The sequence below is a fragment of the Delphinapterus leucas genome, chromosome 2 (genome assembly GCF_059928025.1).
Source record: "Delphinapterus leucas isolate spDelLeu-1000000601 "Yukka" chromosome 2, BTC_Dleu_Yukka2, whole genome shotgun sequence".
NCBI lineage: Eukaryota > Metazoa > Chordata > Mammalia > Artiodactyla > Monodontidae > Delphinapterus > Delphinapterus leucas.
In genome coordinates this window covers 119711574-119732290 of record NC_143130.1, presented here as the reverse complement: position 1 = coordinate 119732290, position 20717 = coordinate 119711574, and the positions used below count along the sequence as shown (strand labels likewise).

Below are 20717 nucleotides of genomic sequence, written 5' to 3'. Positions count from 1 at the left end.
GAGAAAAGGAGGACAGCTAGTCTCCATGAACAGCCAGTGCAACTCTCCCCACTGTCGCCTCCGGGAAGCAAGAATGGAAAAGCTGCAGCCTGGCGCTCACCTTCCTAGCTCCTGTCAGCATGATGGTGGAGGCTCCTGGCTCGGGGCCTTACCTCAGGATGCCAGCCCACAAAAAGCCGGCTGTCATTCCCACAGGGAGAGTCAGCTGCCTCTGTGTAAACAGATAAGAAAGCAACTGCTGCAGACTCAACCACCTGGGCAAATAGTCTTGGATTATAAGCAACCTTGTGAATAAGTACAGAAGTATGCACTAGACCACACATATTATTTTACCAGGCTACACTCACCTTCTTAGACATACTGGAAATCTTCCCCAGAACTGTCCCCTACTCCTCCCCTTTCTCCCTTTCCCAATCCTCCCTTTGAACACTGATGTCCCCTTCCCCTGCCACACTCACACACATGCACATTTATCTTTAAATCTCAGCCCAGTGAACGAGCATTTCTGCCAACGTGAGATATAGAACAGCAGTCTGTAAATTGAAGCTCGTGAACAGTTCATACTTTTGTATATTTTGAAAACACTTCCACAGTTCCCAATCCATCTATCCCAGCCTTTATAGGCATTTAAGCATGGATTTTTGCTTCACATTTGAGATTCAGACCTGCCTTCTATTTGTTATTGGCCCGTGTGTCAACACGACCCCAATGACAAAGAATATTGGTGATTTTGTGCCACTCTCTCTTCAAGAATGTGGTGTTTTTCCTTCACCACACAGTATAAACCTGCTAGTAGACCCAGTATTAGAGAAAATCATAGGACTGGCCCTAATCCAGCTTTCTCAGGACGGGATGGGCCTGAAAAGGGAGAGCGATCAGGGAGAGTTTAGCTAAAACGGTAATTGACTGGAACCTTAATCCAAAACTCTTAAATAATCTGACCCCAAGTTTTGTTAGAGGCTTGCAAATGTTTGGTTGGCTTTTTAAGTGTTTTTTGCATGATGTATCCTGAGTTGCTGTGGTGTTAAATCCAATGAAAGGTGTTCTTGTGAACATACTGTCCAGGCTAAACAAAATTGTGAATAACTGGAAATCTCACTCAAGGACATGGCCTCCACTCTCATCCCAAACATACAGGTCCTAGCAACCTCAAAGGAAAGAAAGGTGTAGAGAGAAAGGTAAGACTTTTGAGTTAAGGATAAGATTTTTTTTCGAGAGAGAAAGAGGAAGAGCGAGAGACAGTAAAAAAGAAAAGAAGGGTGAACCTGGCATTTTCATCCTTCGTTTTAGAGAAGCATCCCATCTTTTTTTTTTTTTTTTGCGGTACGCGGGCCTCTCACCGCTGTGGCCTCTCCCGTTGTAGAGCACAGGCTCACGGGCCCAGCTGCTCCGTGGCATGTGGGATCTTCCCGGACCGGGGCACGAACCCGCGTCCCCTGCATCGGCAGGCAGACTCTCAACCACTGCTCCACCAGGGAAGCCCCCATCTTATTTTTATAACAGCCTTAGCAGCTCTATGTGTCTAATGATCAGGACCTCCCATGAAAGAAGAATCTTGAAGTCTGTGGTTTAAACTCCAGATATCACTAGGCTGCAAACTAACCCGATTCTGCGTGTTCTTGTCTTATATGGTGAACAGTTAATAAGAGTAAACAGAGCAATTACATACATATTAACAACCCTCCGTAGTGCATCCCTTTTTGTTTGCCAGAGCCAATAGGGCTACAGCAGCTGAGAGGGGGCTATTAGAGTATCTTCAGGGGTTAAAAGTGAAAATTACAGGCAGATAATTATCTTTGGTATAAGGTTACACAAACATGTGCGGCCTGTAGATTTAAAAAAAAAACATATGGTAGTGTGTACAAAATAAGATCAAAATCAAGTTCTGTTTCTTTCTGTCAGAAGCCAGTCTTCTGTTCATGCAGCCAAGTCTTCTCTAAGTTGTACTCTGGATATCTGTCCACATTTTTTTAAATTGGGCTTTACAATGTTGTGTTAGTTTCTGCCGTTTGTCCACACTTTGATTTTGTAATATTGTTCACATAGACATGAAAGGATAGAGAATATCTTAAAGGGCACAGGATATGTGCTATTTACTGCATCAGACAGAACACAGAATCATGCACATGCAAATGCTTCTCCCTACGTCTAAGTATTCAGCAGCCTCAGTGCTTGTTTTCCATATCATAGTCCTATTGACATATTACATAGCAAGCCCTTTTGCAGCCAGTTATATAACTCTTCTCTTCCAAGATAAATGATGGTCTTAGGACACTCAACCCCGACTACCAAATTTTCAAGTGCAATCCATATATATCTGAGGCAGATGAAAGGAATGAAGGCAACAAAAATCTGAGGCAACAAAAGGAGGTTGAAAGCTAGCTAAGTTTTGAAATACAGATTTTAAAAGTACTCAGAAGCTATTTTTCACATTGTAATCCAGTTTGAAAGCTGTAAGAGAAAACCAGGCTCGTCCATCAAGCACCATCTTAGAGATTTCCTTCTTGAATGCAACTACAACAATGCTAATTATAAACTGAAAAAGATAAATCCTTTGCCTACATATGACAAATCTGAAGGTTTCAGTTTGCGGGAAAGCCACATGCCCTTACATGACTAAATGTGTCTGTATTTACTTACTTTTAAAAATTAAAAGTGCCTGAAAAAGAATCTGATGAGAAATGATGAAAGTTACAGAAACTCATGGGGAAAAAATGTAGTTAGAGACTCAAGATGGTCTTGATTTCGCTCTGAGAATTTTCCACAGTAGTTTTCTGTGTGTTGGAGCTTGAGAACTGATGATTCTGAATGGCTTCTGCCTGATACGCTGCATCGGACTCCAGGGATTCAGAAACCCAGTGGGAAAGACAGCACGATTTCACAGGACTTGGGATGAAAACCAGCTCTTTTCTTTTCTAGGTGGTGCAGTGATGCTGCTGGTTTATGAATACACCTATTCATGGCTTCAGGAGAACTGGTGATTGCCTACAGAGTATTTTTTCCCCCTTGTGATAATGGATATTCATTATACAGCACCATGAGAAGAAGAGAATATCGATCAGCTGAGCTGATACAATGATTAATTATAATTATACAACTATACACAATTATAGAGGGCAAAACAGTTTGTTCAAGAACAAAACCTATTTTGATACTTCAAAAATTATCTCTAGACAATTAGAAACTGTTGTTTTGGTCAAATCCATAAAACTGTGAGAAGAAAATTACTACTATGAAGCAATGAGGTATCTAAACTGAATATAGAAAAATAGCATGAAATCAGATATATTTCATAAAAGCAATATAAATGTTGTGACCTATGTTCCTCTTACAAGGCTTCACAAGGAAAATTCATTGTGTTGATGATTATTTTCTCCCAAAAGGTCAAGAAGTGCTTAAAAGTGAAAAAAAATTAAGCCAGAATTTAAACAGTTTTTATAAGGAATTAAATTCTTCCATAAGTGGTATTTAATGATATACAAGGAAGATATTTCTACAGTGTATCAAAATGACCTTTTAAAATTTTATGTTAAAATGTGAGTTTGTTGGTTTCTTTTAGTAATAATACTCATCTCAGCTATATTTTCCTAAATCTACTTTATATTTTTCACTGTTGGTTAATATTTTAAAATCATGATATTTGAAGTCTTTTATGACAAATATAAAACATGAAATTATATTAAACTACTTTCCCTCTGAAAACAAATTTTAATGCTGAAATATTTTCATGCTAAATCACAAATTCGAACCACTCCTTGGGCCCGTTTGTGCTATCTGTATTTGCATCAAATACCTTTGTTCAGAACTCTTACCTATGCCATTCTTAAAAATGATGTTTAGAATGAAACTAAATTTCTAGATTATTAGTTTTAAGTGACGGTTTCAGGTGTGAAGTCGACTAACTGCAGTGTTAGAATATGTATTCTGAAGGGGAAAATGTTTCAAAGGAGAAGTACATTCTTAGCATTTCCAAAGATTCCTGTACTAACATGCACTCCAAAAATTATCTCCTTGGCGTTGACATAACCAAACTTAATTTTATATATGCATCCTGAAATGATGCTACTTCAGTAGCTAGAGTCAACAAAAATATCTGCATGTTCTAGGTGGCACCTGTTCTTAACTACTGCAAGATATTTCTACCATGAAGCTGTGTCACTAAAACATTTTGAAAATAAAAAATGAAAGATAACATAGTAATTATTACTTTTTATTAATTTAGAGCATTTAAAGTATAAAAATAAAGGCTTTTTGACATACTGTATATACATACACAGCCTTCGGTTGTACATCCTCTCCAACGTGTTTTTTTAATTTATATTTCAGCCCAGTATTTAATGAGGGTCGTTAAAAGTAGGACAAAACAAGAGAAATAAGAATGTGTCTGTTGTCCAACTGCATTCTATCCTTCAGGTAATACTCTTGCCTTCTGTGAAAGAGAGCACTGCCTGCACAGAGGCCATGAAATTGAACCTTTAACCTCTCCATGGGGATGGGGTGGAAAAGGATCTCTGAAGAGTGCATTTGCCAGGTTAAAAACAACAATTTTACCCCCTAAGAATCAGAGGAAATATGTCAACAGTAACCAATAATAATAATGTTTTAAAAATCAAACCACCCCATATCCCATCCCACTTTCCTTCTCTCATTTTTAAAAGTAGCTTTAAATCATAATGTGCTTTAAATAGCCAATTGTATTAGGGCTTTTCTCTTTTTCAATTTACTCCATGTGAATTCACTGTTGCTAAGAAAAAACCTAGGGAAAAAAAGAAAAGGAAAACTTTCATACTATTAATATTAGATTGTTAACGATACAAGAAATGGAAAAAATATATAAATAGCATAATAACAAGAGATTTCTTAATTTAGATAAAGAAGATAACATTTAGTTATGTTTCCATACAAACAATTGATATTTTTTAAAGACTCCTAATAGCCGCCTAAAAACATCTGATAAGGAATAACTCTGTACCTTATGTCAGTTTTTCTGCATGGCAGGAGAGTCCCTGTACAGTGTGGTTTTAAAGTCTCCACCAAAATATTGGACTGGTACTTTGTTCCATTCGGTTTATAGTCTATTTTCTCACCAGACTGGGAACTCCAGATGTCAATAGGAGCTTTACAAGATCAAAGGAAGACTACGGCCCTGAGAGTTCATCTGCTTCTTCTGCTTCTTCTTCTCCTGAAGTTATAATCCTGTTTGCAGCACTGAATTTCGGTTGCTTTAGAAATAAATGCAGTTCAAAGCTCTCTATGAGATATCTGCTGCTTGAAAAAAGCAGTTCCTCGAACATAGCTTGTGTGTCAGAAATCTGCTTACTGTTTATATCCTGGTGATTTGAAAACCTAGCTAATCTAGCCATCTGAGTTTTAGATGAGGCCATGAAACCGATGTGACAGAACTGGATTGCCATGTGGGCTGTGCACAGCACAGACCAGAAGAAATCAAAATCACCTAACGAATGCATCTTTAACATCCATATCTAGTGATGTGCCCTGTTAGTTATTGCACAGAATTAATACCAAAAAACACGCAATATATTAATTTTCCAATAGATGAATTGTACCAATGTTTTAACAACGTATTTTCAAGCCTATATTGCCAAGCAGGAAGAACTTTCTAAACAGAAGCAATTAAAACTGTAGAATTTTGCCCAAGAAAATCAACTGTTTTAAAATACAACACATAATCACATGCTCACACACACACACACACACATACCCCTCAGCTCTATGATTAACACTAAAGTGAAAAACAAATTGGTTTAGAAAGATCCATCAGTTAAACTGTGTCCCGTAACTCCAGAAATGAATAAAGGGAATTTTTAAAAATTAAATAGCATTTGTATTTCTAATACCACCACCAGTTTACCTACATGTGAAACATGCTTCTGTACAACAATGTAAACTTCACAGCAAGCCATTTTTACATTCATTAGAGCAGAATTTTCCATTGTCTTTAAATTACAACGTAATTTTGGGCTGAGATTGCTGAACACACAGGTAAGCCAACAATAACAGTACAATTTAGTTTCACAGTGGTTTTCTTAACATAAAGTTCATTTTAAGTGTCTTTGCAAAGCATTTCACATTAAACTTAAGTTTCTAAGTGACTTCCTGTAGAGCCTTGTTCAGATATTTTCCACCCTCTTGTCTTTATATGCTTGGCATGTGTGTTGTTTGATTGGGATACAAAATGGGAGACTGGCTTGTTTTATCTGTGTTTTGAATCCTCTGTTGTAGAAAGAAAATGTCCTTCATGAGATGTCGAAGCCTTCACTGCACACACAAAATCTGGGGCAAGTCCAGGTCCAGGAGCCTGAGCAGCCCACCACCAAACAGAGACAAAGACATTGCCGGAAAGTCACCTTTGCAAAAAGAAAGGAAAAAAATAGAGAGGGGTGGGGGCAGGGGAGGGGCCTATCCCATGGAATGAAAACACAAATGCACCAGAGTCCATATTTACAAACTAATAGAAAGTATAAACATTATTGTATTTGGAACCAAGTCAAAACACCAGGAGGAGCTAAATTCAGATATTGCTTAAGTTATACATATATTTTCCAACAAAATATGCCATCTGTTAAAAATAAACAACGGATCACTCAAGTCAATTATTGATTGGTTTCCTAATGATGAATTAAGGATTATTTTGTTACCTTATTTGATTAGAGGGTGTAGCATAACTTTTTCTATACCTATTTTATTGGTTTTGCAAAATCTCAACAATTGCACGTTTCAGAAGTTCAGGTTGATTTAGAATAAATATACACATGTGGTTTTACCAAAGACTAGTTTTAAAAGTTCCTTAAGCCCTTTGAGGGGTGCAGGTTTCTTCACTATGTTAAAACAGTGTGTGGCCAACACAAACGTCTCGTTCAGTCCTTAACATTGCTTTTGTTTTTAACTCCTACAGTCATGTCAGGTGTCCTGTGAGAGAGAAGTTATGGTAAGAGATATTTAAGTGTCACCAGCACAGAGGATGTGAGTCCGTAAAGCCAGCTTTCGAGGCAGGAGGGTTGGAGGGCAGAGGGGTGGGATCCGAGACCAGGGAAGAAGGGGAGGGTGTGCTGAGGTGGGGGGGGCGCGGGGCGGGACTCGGGTGAAGCTGCGGCAGACGGAATCTCCCATCAGAGTGCGGAAGCCGTGACAGAGTGGCTACCTTCTCGGGCTGCCTGCATTCCCTTGAACGCCAGCGACGCGGGAATGTCACAGTTGTGGGGGGAAAGTGGGGTGCCACTGGCATGTTGCCACCCGTGTCCAGCAACATAACCAGAAGGAGCAGCGCTGTAGGTCATGTAAGGCGACACTTGGGCTGGGGTAGGATAAGGAGCCATGCTGGATGCTGACACAAAACTGCTTACAGCTGGGAGACCATTTGGTGCCTAAGAGGAGTAGGAAAAGAGAAGAGGTGAAAATCACATTAGAGCGGTTGACATTTCACGAGTTCTTAGAAAGAAGCAGAATGTCAGTTCTGAGTAGTAACTAACAATATTCTGACCCTACTTTCTGATTTTTTGTTGTTGTTGTTTAGACTTGACTCTTTTTATATTCTAAATGCATTCACAGTCTTGCTACTTAAACATATTCTTTCCACAAAGATTTTGAGGAAGCTACAACCAGAAAATTCACAGTATTTGCTTTTGCTACTTGGAATTATAGGAAGGAAATGCAGGGTGAGAAAAGAATTAATTGTGATTAAGTACTCTTAGAATCCATTCAGCTCTCTATCTGCCTTTGTCAACCCTCCCCATACTTCAGTTTTGTTTGACTCTTTTGTTGAGGCATTTGTGAAGGGCCTGGTTGGTATAGCTTTCATTTCCATTAAAGAAGGGCAGAGTATGGGCTGTCACTTTAGAAACTCAAAATGAGCGTGACCTTTGTTAAATAAAACGTGGGCCATATTTTAAAACCATGTTGAAAATGCTTTTTGGACGAAGGACATGCAAAATCAGGCAGTTTGTCTAGAAGGGTTCTTTAATGACAATTGGGAGTATACTTTCCAGAGCTATTTTATCAAAAAGGAAACTGTCAGAATATAAAAGAATCGCATATGCATGGTTTTGAAATTGGAAAATTTGCTTGCTAAGTTTTAGGGCCCTGTGATCTGAATTTTTAGAAGCCACATGGATAAATCTCTTGAAATGAATTTAAATGTAAAATGTTAGTTTGCAAACAAAATGCAGCAACGCTGGCAGGCAAGTCTGCCTAGAAGCCAGTGTTCTCTTGGCAACCAATAAATTATTGTTGGTATCGTTACTATTAACAACACCAAAAACACCCTGATTTCTAATCCTCATTCTGGCATGAATACTCGGCATCCTTCTTTAACTAACTTCATTTTTCCCCCTGAATTTCTACATTGTTGGGGCTTCCCTGGTGACACAGTGGTTAAGAATCTGCCTGCCAATGCAGGGGACACAGGTTTGAGCCCTGGTCCGGGAAGATCCCACACCCGGCAAAGCAACTAAGCCCATGCGCCACAACTACTGAGCCTGCGCTATAGAGCCCATGGGCCACAACTACTGAGCCAGCGTGCCACAACTACTGAAGCCCGCGTGCCACAACTACTGAAGCCCACGTGCCTAGAGTCCATGCTCCGCAACAAGAGAAGCCACCGCAAGGAGAAGCCCGCGCACCACAAGGAAGAGTAGCCCCCCGCTCGCCGCAAGTAGAGAAAGCCCGCACAGCAGCGAAGGCCCAATGCAGCCAAAAATTAATTAATTAATTAAAATTTTTAAAACATTTCTACATTGTTTAGAAATAAAGAAAATCCTGTTTCCTGGTAGTGATGTGAATAAATAAACATATCACCATATTTCCTAATGAAACTATATGTAAATAATAGAAATATTATTCATAAAACCAATTTAAGCCTTAGAGGTAAGAAAAGCAGACATATGTTGGATACTTTTTCCAATTCAATTTGCAACACAGAAATTGTTTTCTAATTTAATTCATTTGGTTATTATTTTCACTTCCACATCTATGAGAATGCAACAGTGGGGTCTCAAAAATGATTTTCTCAATTTAGAGTAATGCATGGAGTAGAATATATACATGAATGTGATTTAACACTACTTGTGGATTTCTGACAAAATAAGAATAAAAGTAGAGGAGTTAGCTTTGCGTAGTTCTATAAGAAGACACACCTCATGTTCTTTTTGTCAGAGTGCTTGTTCTTTGAAAAATGGGGAAGAGGAAAGGAAACTGAGGTTTCCTGAATCTGTCCTATGTCCCAAGCACTAAGAAATACCCAACATATTTTATCGAATAATTGGAACTGACAAATTGTATCTCATTTTAACCTATTGAGTTTATAATAATTACAAGATAATTTATAATGAGTACAATGCAATGTTCAATTGAAATTAAAATGTGTTACAATGGATGATGCTTTGTTTTTTAACTAAGAAGCCATTGCACATCACTGTTGAATACAAATGAAATATTATCCTCTTTTTATACAAAAGAATATAGATTAAGGAGTTTAGCCATTTACCCTATAGGCCAATCAGCAAGTCCATGGCCATGTGTTAAAAGAAATTATCATCCCTGTCTGCTGCAGGACCCTCTGTAGCAAATCATGCTACTCTTCCAGACAATTAAAAGATAGGTACAATTTAATTTCAAACTAGAGCATCTTTTCTGGTAAAAGATTCTTTCCTCTTCTAGAACCTGATTCCCATTCTTAGATCCTAATTCTGTTTCTTAACTTCTAAAAGAAACTTTTTCCTTCTTTCTGAAAATGGCTCATTAGAAAATGGCTCAAAAAAGATACACTTTAAGGCTCTCAACAGATGAGTATGAAGATAGACAACTGTCAAATTGCAGAAGAAATTTAGCATTGCATAGAGATTTTATTTCTGATCATTATTATCTAGAATTTTCCCAATAACCTAAGAGAAATTAGTTTGGAAAGGGACTGTTCCACTTCAGTTATGGAAAGGTGTTTGCATCTATATTTGGCCTCTTCCATTCTAGCATTAATTAATATTTTATACTATTTGTGCCAGTGTGCACCAAGAATCATAAAATAAGAATGTTCAGGTTGAAATTACTTTTAAAATAATCAAAACCTTTGCTCAACACTTTCCAAGTACATAGGTTAGATTATTTACTATAATACAGAAACAGCGTATTGTTTAGTAATACATTAGCAGAAAAAAATGTATTGGTGAGTTCTATTTTTCATCACAGCTAAGTTTTTCCTACTCATTCTGTTTTCTTTATATTTTTTCTATCATTCAACATTACATTTCTCTCTGAAATACTTGCTTTGTTATTGTCCCTTTCCCTTCCTTACACCCTTGCCCTTGGAACCACTGCTCTCTGATGTGACCCCTTTATTTGGGGCTCTTCAGCTATTCTGATGTAATGTCCACAATCTCTTACATGGGTCCACTTCTTTTTGCCCAGAGATGTTCTCCCTGAAAAGCCAGGCTGGACTAGACTCTCATTTTAGGTAATGCTCCTAGGATTTGGGGGGAGGGAAAATGTTGGATTTAGGCCCCTGTTACCTTCAGATGCCTTACTTACTCCATAACTACATTTGTTTGTCAGGTGTAAAAAACACTAAGAGTTCTTTCTAGATTTGTCCATTTTCTATTAAGGCAAATTTGTTTTTCATGCTATTAGTCCTATTAGTATGAAATATTTCAAAGTTCTCTAAAATCTGCAATATATTTAGAGTCATTTTAGTGATGTGGGTCCCTCTGTACTGCAGAAAGGAAAGTTGGGAAGGGAAGCTCAGAGAAGTTTGACATCCTCGTCTTGTAGAAAAAGGCAAGGGGAGGCTAATAAAGTGTGTGCTTAAAAGAAAAAAAAAAGAAATCTTTAAACAGTTTAAAAATAGCTCTTAGCTTTCCCTCAGGTTAAATTATGACCTAGATTTGGGGTGGAAAAGTTTTGTCTTAATTTCCCTTTTTACTTTTAAAGTTCAGATTTAGAAATTTTTTAAAAAATGGCTTGAGCAAGATAAGAGAACAAGCATGCTTTAACTGAAACGTACCTGCCACCTTCACTATTCATTCATTCAATTTTCTCACTATTAATTTTGAAACATGACATTAGTAAAAGGTATAAATCTCTACCAGGTAAAGTAATTGTTATTTATGATGCAATCACTGAAAGAGTAAAATTTTCCACCACAAAGGAAAACAACTACAGGTAGCATTGATGTTTGTTTATTCTTTCCAATAAAAGAGTACATGACTTAAAATTCCCAAATCTGTTTAATGTTTTCAGTGAAGGGCATGTAATTAATCTGAAAAGCTAGTTAGGCTGAGTAGAGACTACCAAATGTACACCATAAATATAGTGGGAGCAAACATGCTAAATTACTCTATTTAATTGGATTGTAAATATGATTTATAAATTGACCAACATATGGAATCCCCAGGGAAGAGTAAACAAATTTTCCAAATGAAACCCCAGCAATGGGCATGTAATGGAAATCTCATTTTTGAAAATGACTTTACCTAAAGATTCCATAAATAAAACCTCAATCCATCAGCCCCTTTTTCATGTGGATCTTCCATGAAAGCCCTGAGAATCCTTTCCTCTAAAGAACTGTACAAGGGTCCTCCCTAAGGCAAACTATCTTCTACCTAATGTTGAGAACGAGATTTACTAATACAAAATAAAACAGACCAAATTGTATACCCTGGAAAAAGTAAGTTCCTTGCTCTGTTGAATGTTTCTAGAAAAAGATGGATTTTTATCCCACTGACATTAAACGAAAGAGTCCAGAAAAAATACATAAGATGCAATGCAGTCTAGTTAGGGCCATCACAAGAGAGAATGAAAGTATAAGTTTTCATTGCGTTTGTTCTAAAATGTTAGAAATACAGATTTGCCAGTTTTCAAAAATATTCCTAAGTGAATATGTCGAGAAGCTATAGTGGCAGAGAGCTAGACTGTAAACAATTTGAGGACAGGGACTTGTCTTTAATCATCTCACATCCCCACAAAATGGGACACATTATAGGCGTTTCATAATCATTTGTATACTTAAGTTAGTGCAGCCTTTTGAAAGCAAAAGATGTGTGGCTCTTGCTTTTAAGAAACAACAGAAAAAAAAACCCAAAAAACTGGGCACCCTTTATCACCGAACAAGCATTACACTTTAAGTAAAGCAAAATGAGTAAAGCTGTTGAAAAGGTCAATAAAAGTTGTAACCTAGCTATTTCATTATTTGATTTATGGTCATTCCATTTATTCCCCACCCCCACCCCCAGAGAAAATGGAAATGCATTAGTATCCAAACACTTGTGACCGTGAAAAACTGGTATGACAACTGTCTGGCAATTAGATGTTATAGACTATTCTTCAGATGCTGGTAGTTGTCTACTCAACATTTTTTCTCCTGAAGAAAATGCAAATAGCAGTGCCAAGTCTTCTATCTACAGTCTTTCATCCACTAATCAGTTCTACCTGGTTCTTCCCTTATGACAAAATCAGTTTACCTTGGCCTTATAATAAAGTAGGTTCAGCCACAAATAGAGATGTGCTTCACCTAGAATTTCAACCTCGATATCATAAGCAAGAAAAAGCTTCAGATCTGAAAATAAACAAGATTCTCTCTCTTTTTTGGTGAAAATCATTTTTCTGACTGCTGTTCTACCCTTCTTAATTCGTTATGCAATAACCTAGTAGAATAAATCTGACAAAATGAAATGACAGTTGTAAATATGGTTTCAACATTCATCCAAAAGGATCTTAATTATGGGTAATTGCAGATCTAAATGTCTCTAGGTAATGGAAAGCTGCTATTTAATATGTTTTTCTAAACTTTATTTTTCCAAAATGTTATTAAAATTGATGTAGCCTTGAAAAAAATTTAAATCGCTTTTTTTTGTATTTTATATGACACATTTTAGCGATACATAATCATTAATTTTGTTTTAAAACATAGTTAATCAGGTCAAAGAATATTTTTCATAATAACATGAATTTCAAAGACTATTGGCATTTGCCTAAAATTGCATTCTCTACAAAATTATAAATTATTTAACACAAAGTTAACTTTGTTTGATATGAAGAAAAATCCACGGCAACTTCATTTATATTTTCACAAGAACAGTGTGTCTGCAAGGACAGCCAGTCTGTTAAATAATGCACTAGAAAATTATATTCAGTATGCTGAAATACTATCTTTATTTCAAATACAATGTACAAATGAATGTTTCATAAGAATTTCAGATTAATTTGTCTCCAAATTAAACTCTTTTCACATCTCATTTAACTCTGAACTTTTTCATAAATTCAAGTGTTTATAGACTATTCTCCATTCCTGAGATCTCAATTTGTAGCTAATTTTATATTAAACTTGCTGTCTGAGTTGACGTATACTACCCCAAAATGAAGATACTCAAAGATTATAAATCTACCATTCAGATGACTTTAATTAGAGTACCAGATATTCATTTTTTTCTGAGAAAGCATGCCCAATTATACAAAGAAAATTTCAAGAACTATACAACTGTTTATAAACTGTTAGAATGAGGCATTAATTCACTAAGTACCACGTATAAGGGTAGATCTATTCCAACCTCATGTTTCTCTGTATGTTTTTGTTTTTGTTTTTGTTTTGCCATGCAGTTGCATTCAAGAGAGGTTTTACAGTTTCCACAGAAAAGGACCAGCGATTAGGAACCAGAAAACATTATTGTCATTCACAGTTAGATGAGATTAAAGAGTTCTAGCCCAATATTAAATGTGGGTGAAAAAAGCCAAAATAAATATCCTTTTTCTCCTATCCTCAAAGATAGACAATAAGGACTTCAGAATGGCACTATAAAATATCAATTGCAGTGTAATATTAAAGTGTACAGTTTGAATATTCTAAACTAATGTTTTAAAAACAAGATAGATGTGTGCATAAGGTTCTAATTACTAGCAATCGGGCATCTTTCTTTGCAGTTTAAGCTGAAAATAGAAACTCTAGATTACAGTAATCAATAGAACCCATGATCAGTTGTCAAGTCAGCCCCTCTGGTAATTTTACAGGTATATTCTGACAAAGGATTATGCTCTAAATCCTATAATCCTGAACCCTTGATTTCCTCCTTTATATACTAAAATGAAACTGAGATTATATAATACTACACTATTTAATAACAACCATAAATGCACTAAAAGTATTATGTGCAAAAATTTTGAGAATCTTTTTTTGCCAAAGACTTTCAATTTTTGTTTATAATACTAATAGAGAAAAGTTTTACCTAAGTTTACACTAGGGTTGTGGAAATGGACATATGCTGATAACATTTTGAAATATAACTTAAAAAAAATAAAACTACCCTTTGAATATTTGTAGGAGAAATGCATATACGTATGGAATACACACACACAACACACCTTACATTTGCATGTTTGTTTATGAGCAAGTTTTCATGTATAATTTTACCCTCAAGGAAATCAACATCTAAATTCCAAAACTGCTCACAAAATGACACAGTCTAAGTGTATGTGTCTACTTAGCACACCTTCAGCATTAAGCACTATTTTGATAATCATAATAGAGTAGCTACTGATTTAATTATGCACAGAAATTTTTCAAGTTTTGATATTTTACATCATTTGTATTATCTTGCTACATGGCAATGCAGAAGATTAGCATATTGCCATTAAGAACTTTCCAAACGAAAGTTTGATACAAATGTCTTTTTCTTCTGCAAAAAAATTTTGACTTGTCCTCAAGCATTTAGAGCAATACTTATTTGGCCACTTATTTAAGTTACTTACTCTTATAAATCTGATAATTAAGTGACTTGATATTCACTGTATAAAATGTAATGGATTTTTAATGTTCAGAATATGCAGGATAGATTACTTGACACAGTGTTCTATTTTTATTTTAAATTGATTAGTTTCATTTTGAAGTGTATGTATTAACTAACCGTTTCTAAACAAGATAATACACTAGGTCTATAATTCAAAGGAGTAAAAATAAAAGTAATCAAAAAGATTTTTGGATTATGACGCTGATTTATATATAAACTGGGTTCATCAACTACATGTGGGAATTAGAGACCTTTATTTTCAACTCTGTACTTCACAATGTTATTCCAGGAAATGAAGACCTAATAAACATTACTGAGCACCAATTAAATGCTTACTACTCTGTATACTAGGTGCTTTATAGATGCTCTTTTGTTTGTAACAAAATACCTTGACACTTTTTGACTATGAGCTGGCTGACCAAAGTATATTCTGACAAAAGAAAAAATTTCTTGTTTTTTGAGTCAATCTCTAATGCCATTTCTATCAGGGTAATATTTAATGAATGCCTACTATGTGCCCTATGGTTGCATTATCTCATTGAAATTTCACATCTCTTGAGGTTGACCCTATTATTTCCCTGTTTTATAGATGAAAAAAATGGAGTCTCTAAAAGGTTAATAACTTGAGTAAGTGGCAATGGTGCCATTGTACATAATGCCTCTTCTTTATGAATTACCTGCTCTTCTGTGGAAGGTAGTGACAAACTTTCTTACAATTTCTCTTTGGCATTCTTTACGGTAGAAGGAGATTCAGGAAAGGGACCCTCCTTCCTTGCTGCTATTTTCTGTGATATTTGTCATGGGAGAGCTACTAATATATATGGGATTCTGTTTTAACAAAATAAGGGAGGGAAGAGGAACTGAAAATGGGGTTTGTTAGGGAAAATAAAGACTAGGATTTTTTTTCCCAATTGAATAAACGTTGCAAGTTCCATTGCGCTTAAAAAGTTTAACAGATAAGAAAACATTAAAGGTTTTAAGATTTCAAAATAATAAAATGAAAACTGGGTATTTTGAGGCTTTGGAATTGGAGTTTGGTATGAATAAATTTGCAAACCTACACAGGTCTGCTCAAATAAACCTTACGCTGCTTTAAGGTCCAGGTTTGTTTTTGTTGTTGTTTGCTTTTTTGAGAGCTTTGAACTCCTGACTCCACCGTGGTGATGAATATAGACTCAAAACTCCTGGGCTTTTGTTGTTGTGGTTGCTTAGTTTTTCTCAAAGAAAAAAAAAAACCCGGGTGTTTTAATTTTTCTTATGGAGAGTCGGGGGAGGGCGAGAGGGAAAGAAAAATTAAACGGTCCACAGCCGGTCCGTATAATTTGAGGTTTTCTCACTAACCTCCCTGGGGAGATTACGACGTGACCTTTAATCGGGAAATGGTAACTACGCGGTTTATCTGCTTGCCCTCTCCTCGCCGTCGCAGGACCAGCCACGCGCGCCCGTTCTCTGGGAGCCGCGGACCGCCCGCGCGGGAGGAGCCGCAGCGACGCGTCCTGGGGCGTGCAGACCGCTCGTCCCGCGCGCAGCTGGGAACCCACGGCCGCTCTCCCGGCCCCTCGGAGGCGCCTTCCCGGGTAAGTGTACCCCGACGCGAGCCGCGTTAAAGGCTTCAGGCGCGACCTCCCCGCGCCTCCAGCGGCCGAGCAGGCCCGGAGGCGCTTCCAGGGCCGCGGGGGTCGAGGCCTCACTACACCCTCGCGGGTCCGGGCCTCCGTCCCGCCCCCATCGCCCCGGCCTGGGGCTCGTGGCCGCCACGGGGAGTGGACCTGGGTCTCTCCTCGGTCGAGGTTCCGAGAGGGGCCCGGGGCCTCCGTCGCCCGAACCCCCGCGGCCCACCCGGCGGGGCCTTCGCGTCCTCACCTGAGCGTACTTGGCTTCCTGCTCCAAGGCCCCCTTCTCCAGCCCGTTCACCGCGTGCGGGGCGGCGGCGGGGAAGTTGCTGCGGCCCAGGCTGCTCCACTCCTCCACCTTGGGGCTGTGGTAGGGGGAGCTGTCGCTCACTCCTGGGGAGGAGGAGAGGGCGTCAGGCTGGAGGGCCAACCGCGCGCCCCCTCCTGAGGCCGGCTGCGAACCCGCGACCCGCGAGCGCAAGGGCTGCGACCTCTGCCGTCCCCCTGCCCTCCGCCTCCCAGGGGTGCGGGAACGGCCCCTCCGGCCGGGAGCCCAGGGCTCGGCCAAGGTGACTCGCCTCGAAGTAGGCCTCCCCCCGCCCTCTCCCCCACGCCCGCGGGAAGATACGTTTTTCTTTTTCATCCGGCCTTTGATTACCTCCTCCCGTCCTCGCTCCCCCGGGGAAACGAGTGGAAGGAATCTGAGAATTTTCCCCCAGTTTTCCCAAATCGGGGAAAGAACCCGTGAAACTGGATGCGCCGTTCTCCCCATTCCTAAGCCACGGTCCCAATCCTGACCCGGGGTCGACTGGGGTTCGACAAAAATCTGAGACTGGTGCTAACTGAAAAGGGAGAGAGGGTCTCCCAGGCCTAACCGCGCCTATGCTGGCTCTCAGAGACATCCAGAAAAGTGCTCACTGTGCTGTGGAGATCTAGTACTTATGTCAACAGATGGAACAAAAAACCTGCAAAGTCCTTTGCAAACAAATAACTAAAGGATGCCCACAATATACATGCAAAACATAGGTGCACAGGTTTCTGCCTTCCGTATGTGCCTACCTTGTGTGAGACTACCCTTGATGCTCTATCTCTACACGTTAAGTACATGAGGTTATGTGCATATGACTTAAAAAATAAATACTACAGTTACCACTGTAAATGCCACCAGTGTCAGAGGTAAGGTTATAGGTTTTCTTTTTCAATGAAACAAAAGGTTAGGATAATTAAAGTATAAGTATTTTGGAAAAGAAGTAAAGCCGTCAGCTATCCTTTATGTTTTTAATAGAGATGCAAAGAAAATTATACGGGCGTAAACTGATTACCACGATACCTAGAGGTGTACATATTGAATCACTGGCATCTTTAAGTGAGCAAGTAGAATTTTAAAGAGAAGATATTTGAAAACTATGAGCAGTTGGTCTTTGGGACCCATGGGTGGAGGACTGAATGAAGTTTGACAAAACTACTACAACTTGATTTTAAATACTTCCATCTGATACAGTGCTTCAAAGGGGCAATTATTTTGTAGAAACGATCATTGGTAGAACTAATTATTTTATATTCACAGGTTTGTCAGAAAACAGGTTGTTTAAAGCTGGTATCCAGAATCAACAACATGTAGAATGAAGAGTTGCTCCTCTCCATAATCTAATACTTTTTCAACTGACATTTGGTCTGATTGTAGGCTCCCTAGGGAACAAAAGTTTTCTTTTCAACTCTGTCAGTCTTTTTTCACTATGCCTCCCCCTCTCCAAAGAATTAGATTGTGTTCCAATTTGCACCAGGAAACTGTATTTTGGCCCAGAACTGCCAGTCTCTTCTTGCCTTCCCAGACAAAAGGCAATCGGTGGGCACAAGCCTGAAGTTATCTTAAGAAATTGAGATCCCCCTGCGCGCCCCCATTTCTGCTGATCTCACACTTTCCCATGAACCGGGGCTTCCTTTAAGTGTCAGTGAGGTCAGTTTATCCTATAAATCAAGGGCAAACTCTCTTCAAATAAAGCTCCAACCAGCTCCGAACAAGACAAAACCAGGCTCTTAGAAGGATCTTGTAAAGTCACAGTCAGAAAACAAGAAGATGAGAAATCAGGGCTATGCTTTAATTATTTAAAAAGATAATTGTGCCAATGTGGTGGCAACCGAGAAAGGCAGGAAACAATTAAAGGAACTATTTCCCCTTTTCCTATTTAATTTTTCCTCTGCTCTTTTTAAACTTCTGGCTGAGAAATTAAGAAGGTAGGCTCTTTATCTCTGCATTATTTAAATTCTGCGTCTAGGGCATTTTTTACTTTTTCTCCCTACCGAGGAAGAAGTTAACGCTGTTTTTGTTTTGTTTTGTCCCGTTTTAACAACGCAGTAAAAGAAAACAACCTCGGGTCTCCTGCGGAAGCCCGACTAAGCACAGGGGCTCGAGGAATCGTTCTTAGCGAGCAGAAAAGACACACCACACGCAAGGTCAAGGGTGAGAAAGGAAAGGCACCACTGAAAACGTGCAGGGACTAGATGTCCACTCACATTCCCGGGGGCTGGGGGACCCTAAAGGGAAGCGGCAGGCGCGGGAAAAACGGGAAAGAACAGAAAAGAGGACAGCATGAAATCGCCGTGAATTTTCTCTTCATCACAGCAGTAGTTGGTGCCACTTCCTAAGACATATATGTAGTGAAATCTGTTAAGGTAAAAAGTGTCGGGGGGGGAGGAGGAGGGGGGAGGAGGGGGGAGGACGGGGAGGACAAAGAGAGAAATAAAGCAGAAAATTAGTCCCAGAATGAGCAATGCTGTAACACGCAAGTTACTAGTAGTAACTTCAGGACCTCCGTTTCCGAGGAAAATGAAGTGAAGCATAAGAATGAAACCAATTAGGTGACATTTGAACTTCCTGCCTGAGCAAATTTGGTCTGATTGCCAGAATGCAAGAAGAACACTGCAGTTTCCACAGGGTGCCCGACTCCTCGCGGCCGCATCTGATCCCCAAACAAGCTGCCCGCAGCAGTGTCTGCAGCCGGCAGCCCCACGCCTGCTCGGGCCTCTCCGGCTGCGCCCCAAGTCCGGCCCCGGCGGCGCTCTCCAAGTGAGCGAGCTGGTCTGAGGCTGCGGCGGCGCGCGAGGCGGGGGAGGGTGGAAAATGCGAACCATGTGTCGGGGATGGGGGGATGCTGTGGGTCTGGTCGTTTGAGATGAGGCAGTAGACTGCGTGTGGCAAGGAAACGAAGGGCATGAATTTCACGTTAATGAGATCAGGACACCCCATGGGAGGGCCCCTTACGTTCCCAAAGGAAGAAGCCTCAGGCGGTGGGATAGACGCGGGCCCCCCCGGAGGCCGCAGATACAGAGACCCCAGAGAGGCTGCGGAGGGAAGCTCTGCACATACACACATCCGGTCCCCGAGCCCTTACCTTGGTCGGTGATGGAGCGAATGCCCAGGATGTCGGTGACGGAGTGGGAGGAGGGCCAGGTGCGCGGCATGGCCACTGAGCCGGGGATGGCGGGCACGCCGGGCGGCGTGGGCACCTTAGCCGCGGCCGCCGTGATGGGGCTGGGGTACGAGTAGATGTGGTTATAGGGCAGCGCCGGCTGCGGCGCCGGCTGGTGCTGCTTGTATGAGTCGTAATGGCCCTGTTGGGCCAAGTTGCCGATCTTGTTGCGCAGGATGCGGCTGATAGAGCTCACCGAGGGCACGTTGTACTTGTCACACACGCCGTCCGCCAGTAGGCGGTCCCGTATCTCCCAGGCGAAGATGCCGGGGTCCCTCTGCTTGTAGGTCCGGATGTGCTTAACCACAGTCGGGGTGGTGACCCGAGGCTTGCTGCCCCCAATGGCCCCTGGCAAGATCGAGCCTGTCTCATTGTAGCGCGCCAGGATCTTGCTGACGCAGCCGTGCGAGACCCGTAGCTGGCGGCTGATGTCACACGGTCGGATGCCCAGTTGGGCCAGCTCCACTATGCGAAGCCGAATGGCGTTGGGCAGCGGCCTCCCGTTCACGAATACTCCTCCCAGCTGGTTCACCTCCCCGAAGGCTGGCTCTGCAAAACGAACACATGGCGCGCCGGGACGCGCATCCGCAGTTTGGGACAAGCGCTTGCCACTCGGCCTCCGCGCGCGTCATGGGACAAGGCGGATACACCCGCCTCGGACTAAGGACCCGGGCTTTCACCAAACCGTAAGGTCCCCAAGCCTTGAGGAACGGCCGCAAATCACCGCGGTCGAGTCAGACCCTCCTCCCTCATTCCGGTAGTGCCTGAGGCCGCTACAGACAAATGTAGTGGTGAGACGCAGGGCCTCTCCGAGTGCTCAAAAGTCTCCGAAGCAGGCGGGGAAATCG

General features: G+C 40.4%; 2 protein-coding genes across 2 annotated transcripts in view; one reads left to right on the top strand and one right to left on the bottom strand.

Moving 5' to 3' along the window:
- Positions 1-3587, top strand: part of SLC25A21 (solute carrier family 25 member 21) — a 523712-nt gene extending 520125 nt beyond the window's left edge. Inside the window, exon 10 of the mRNA XM_022570698.3 lies at positions 2920-3587. Within this exon, the coding sequence (XP_022426406.1) occupies positions 2920-2981 (62 nt within the window). The 3' untranslated portion in view covers positions 2982-3587. The remainder of the gene's footprint in view (positions 1-2919) is intronic.
- Positions 3588-12256: 8669 nt separating this feature from the next.
- On the bottom strand, positions 12257-20501 carry PAX9 (paired box 9). Its single transcript, XM_022570696.3, is given in 3 exon segments — positions 12257-16792; positions 19792-20435; positions 20437-20501. Coding segments are annotated over 3 exon segments (1320 nt in total). The 3' UTR covers positions 12257-16181.
- Positions 20502-20717: the final 216 nt, after the last annotated feature.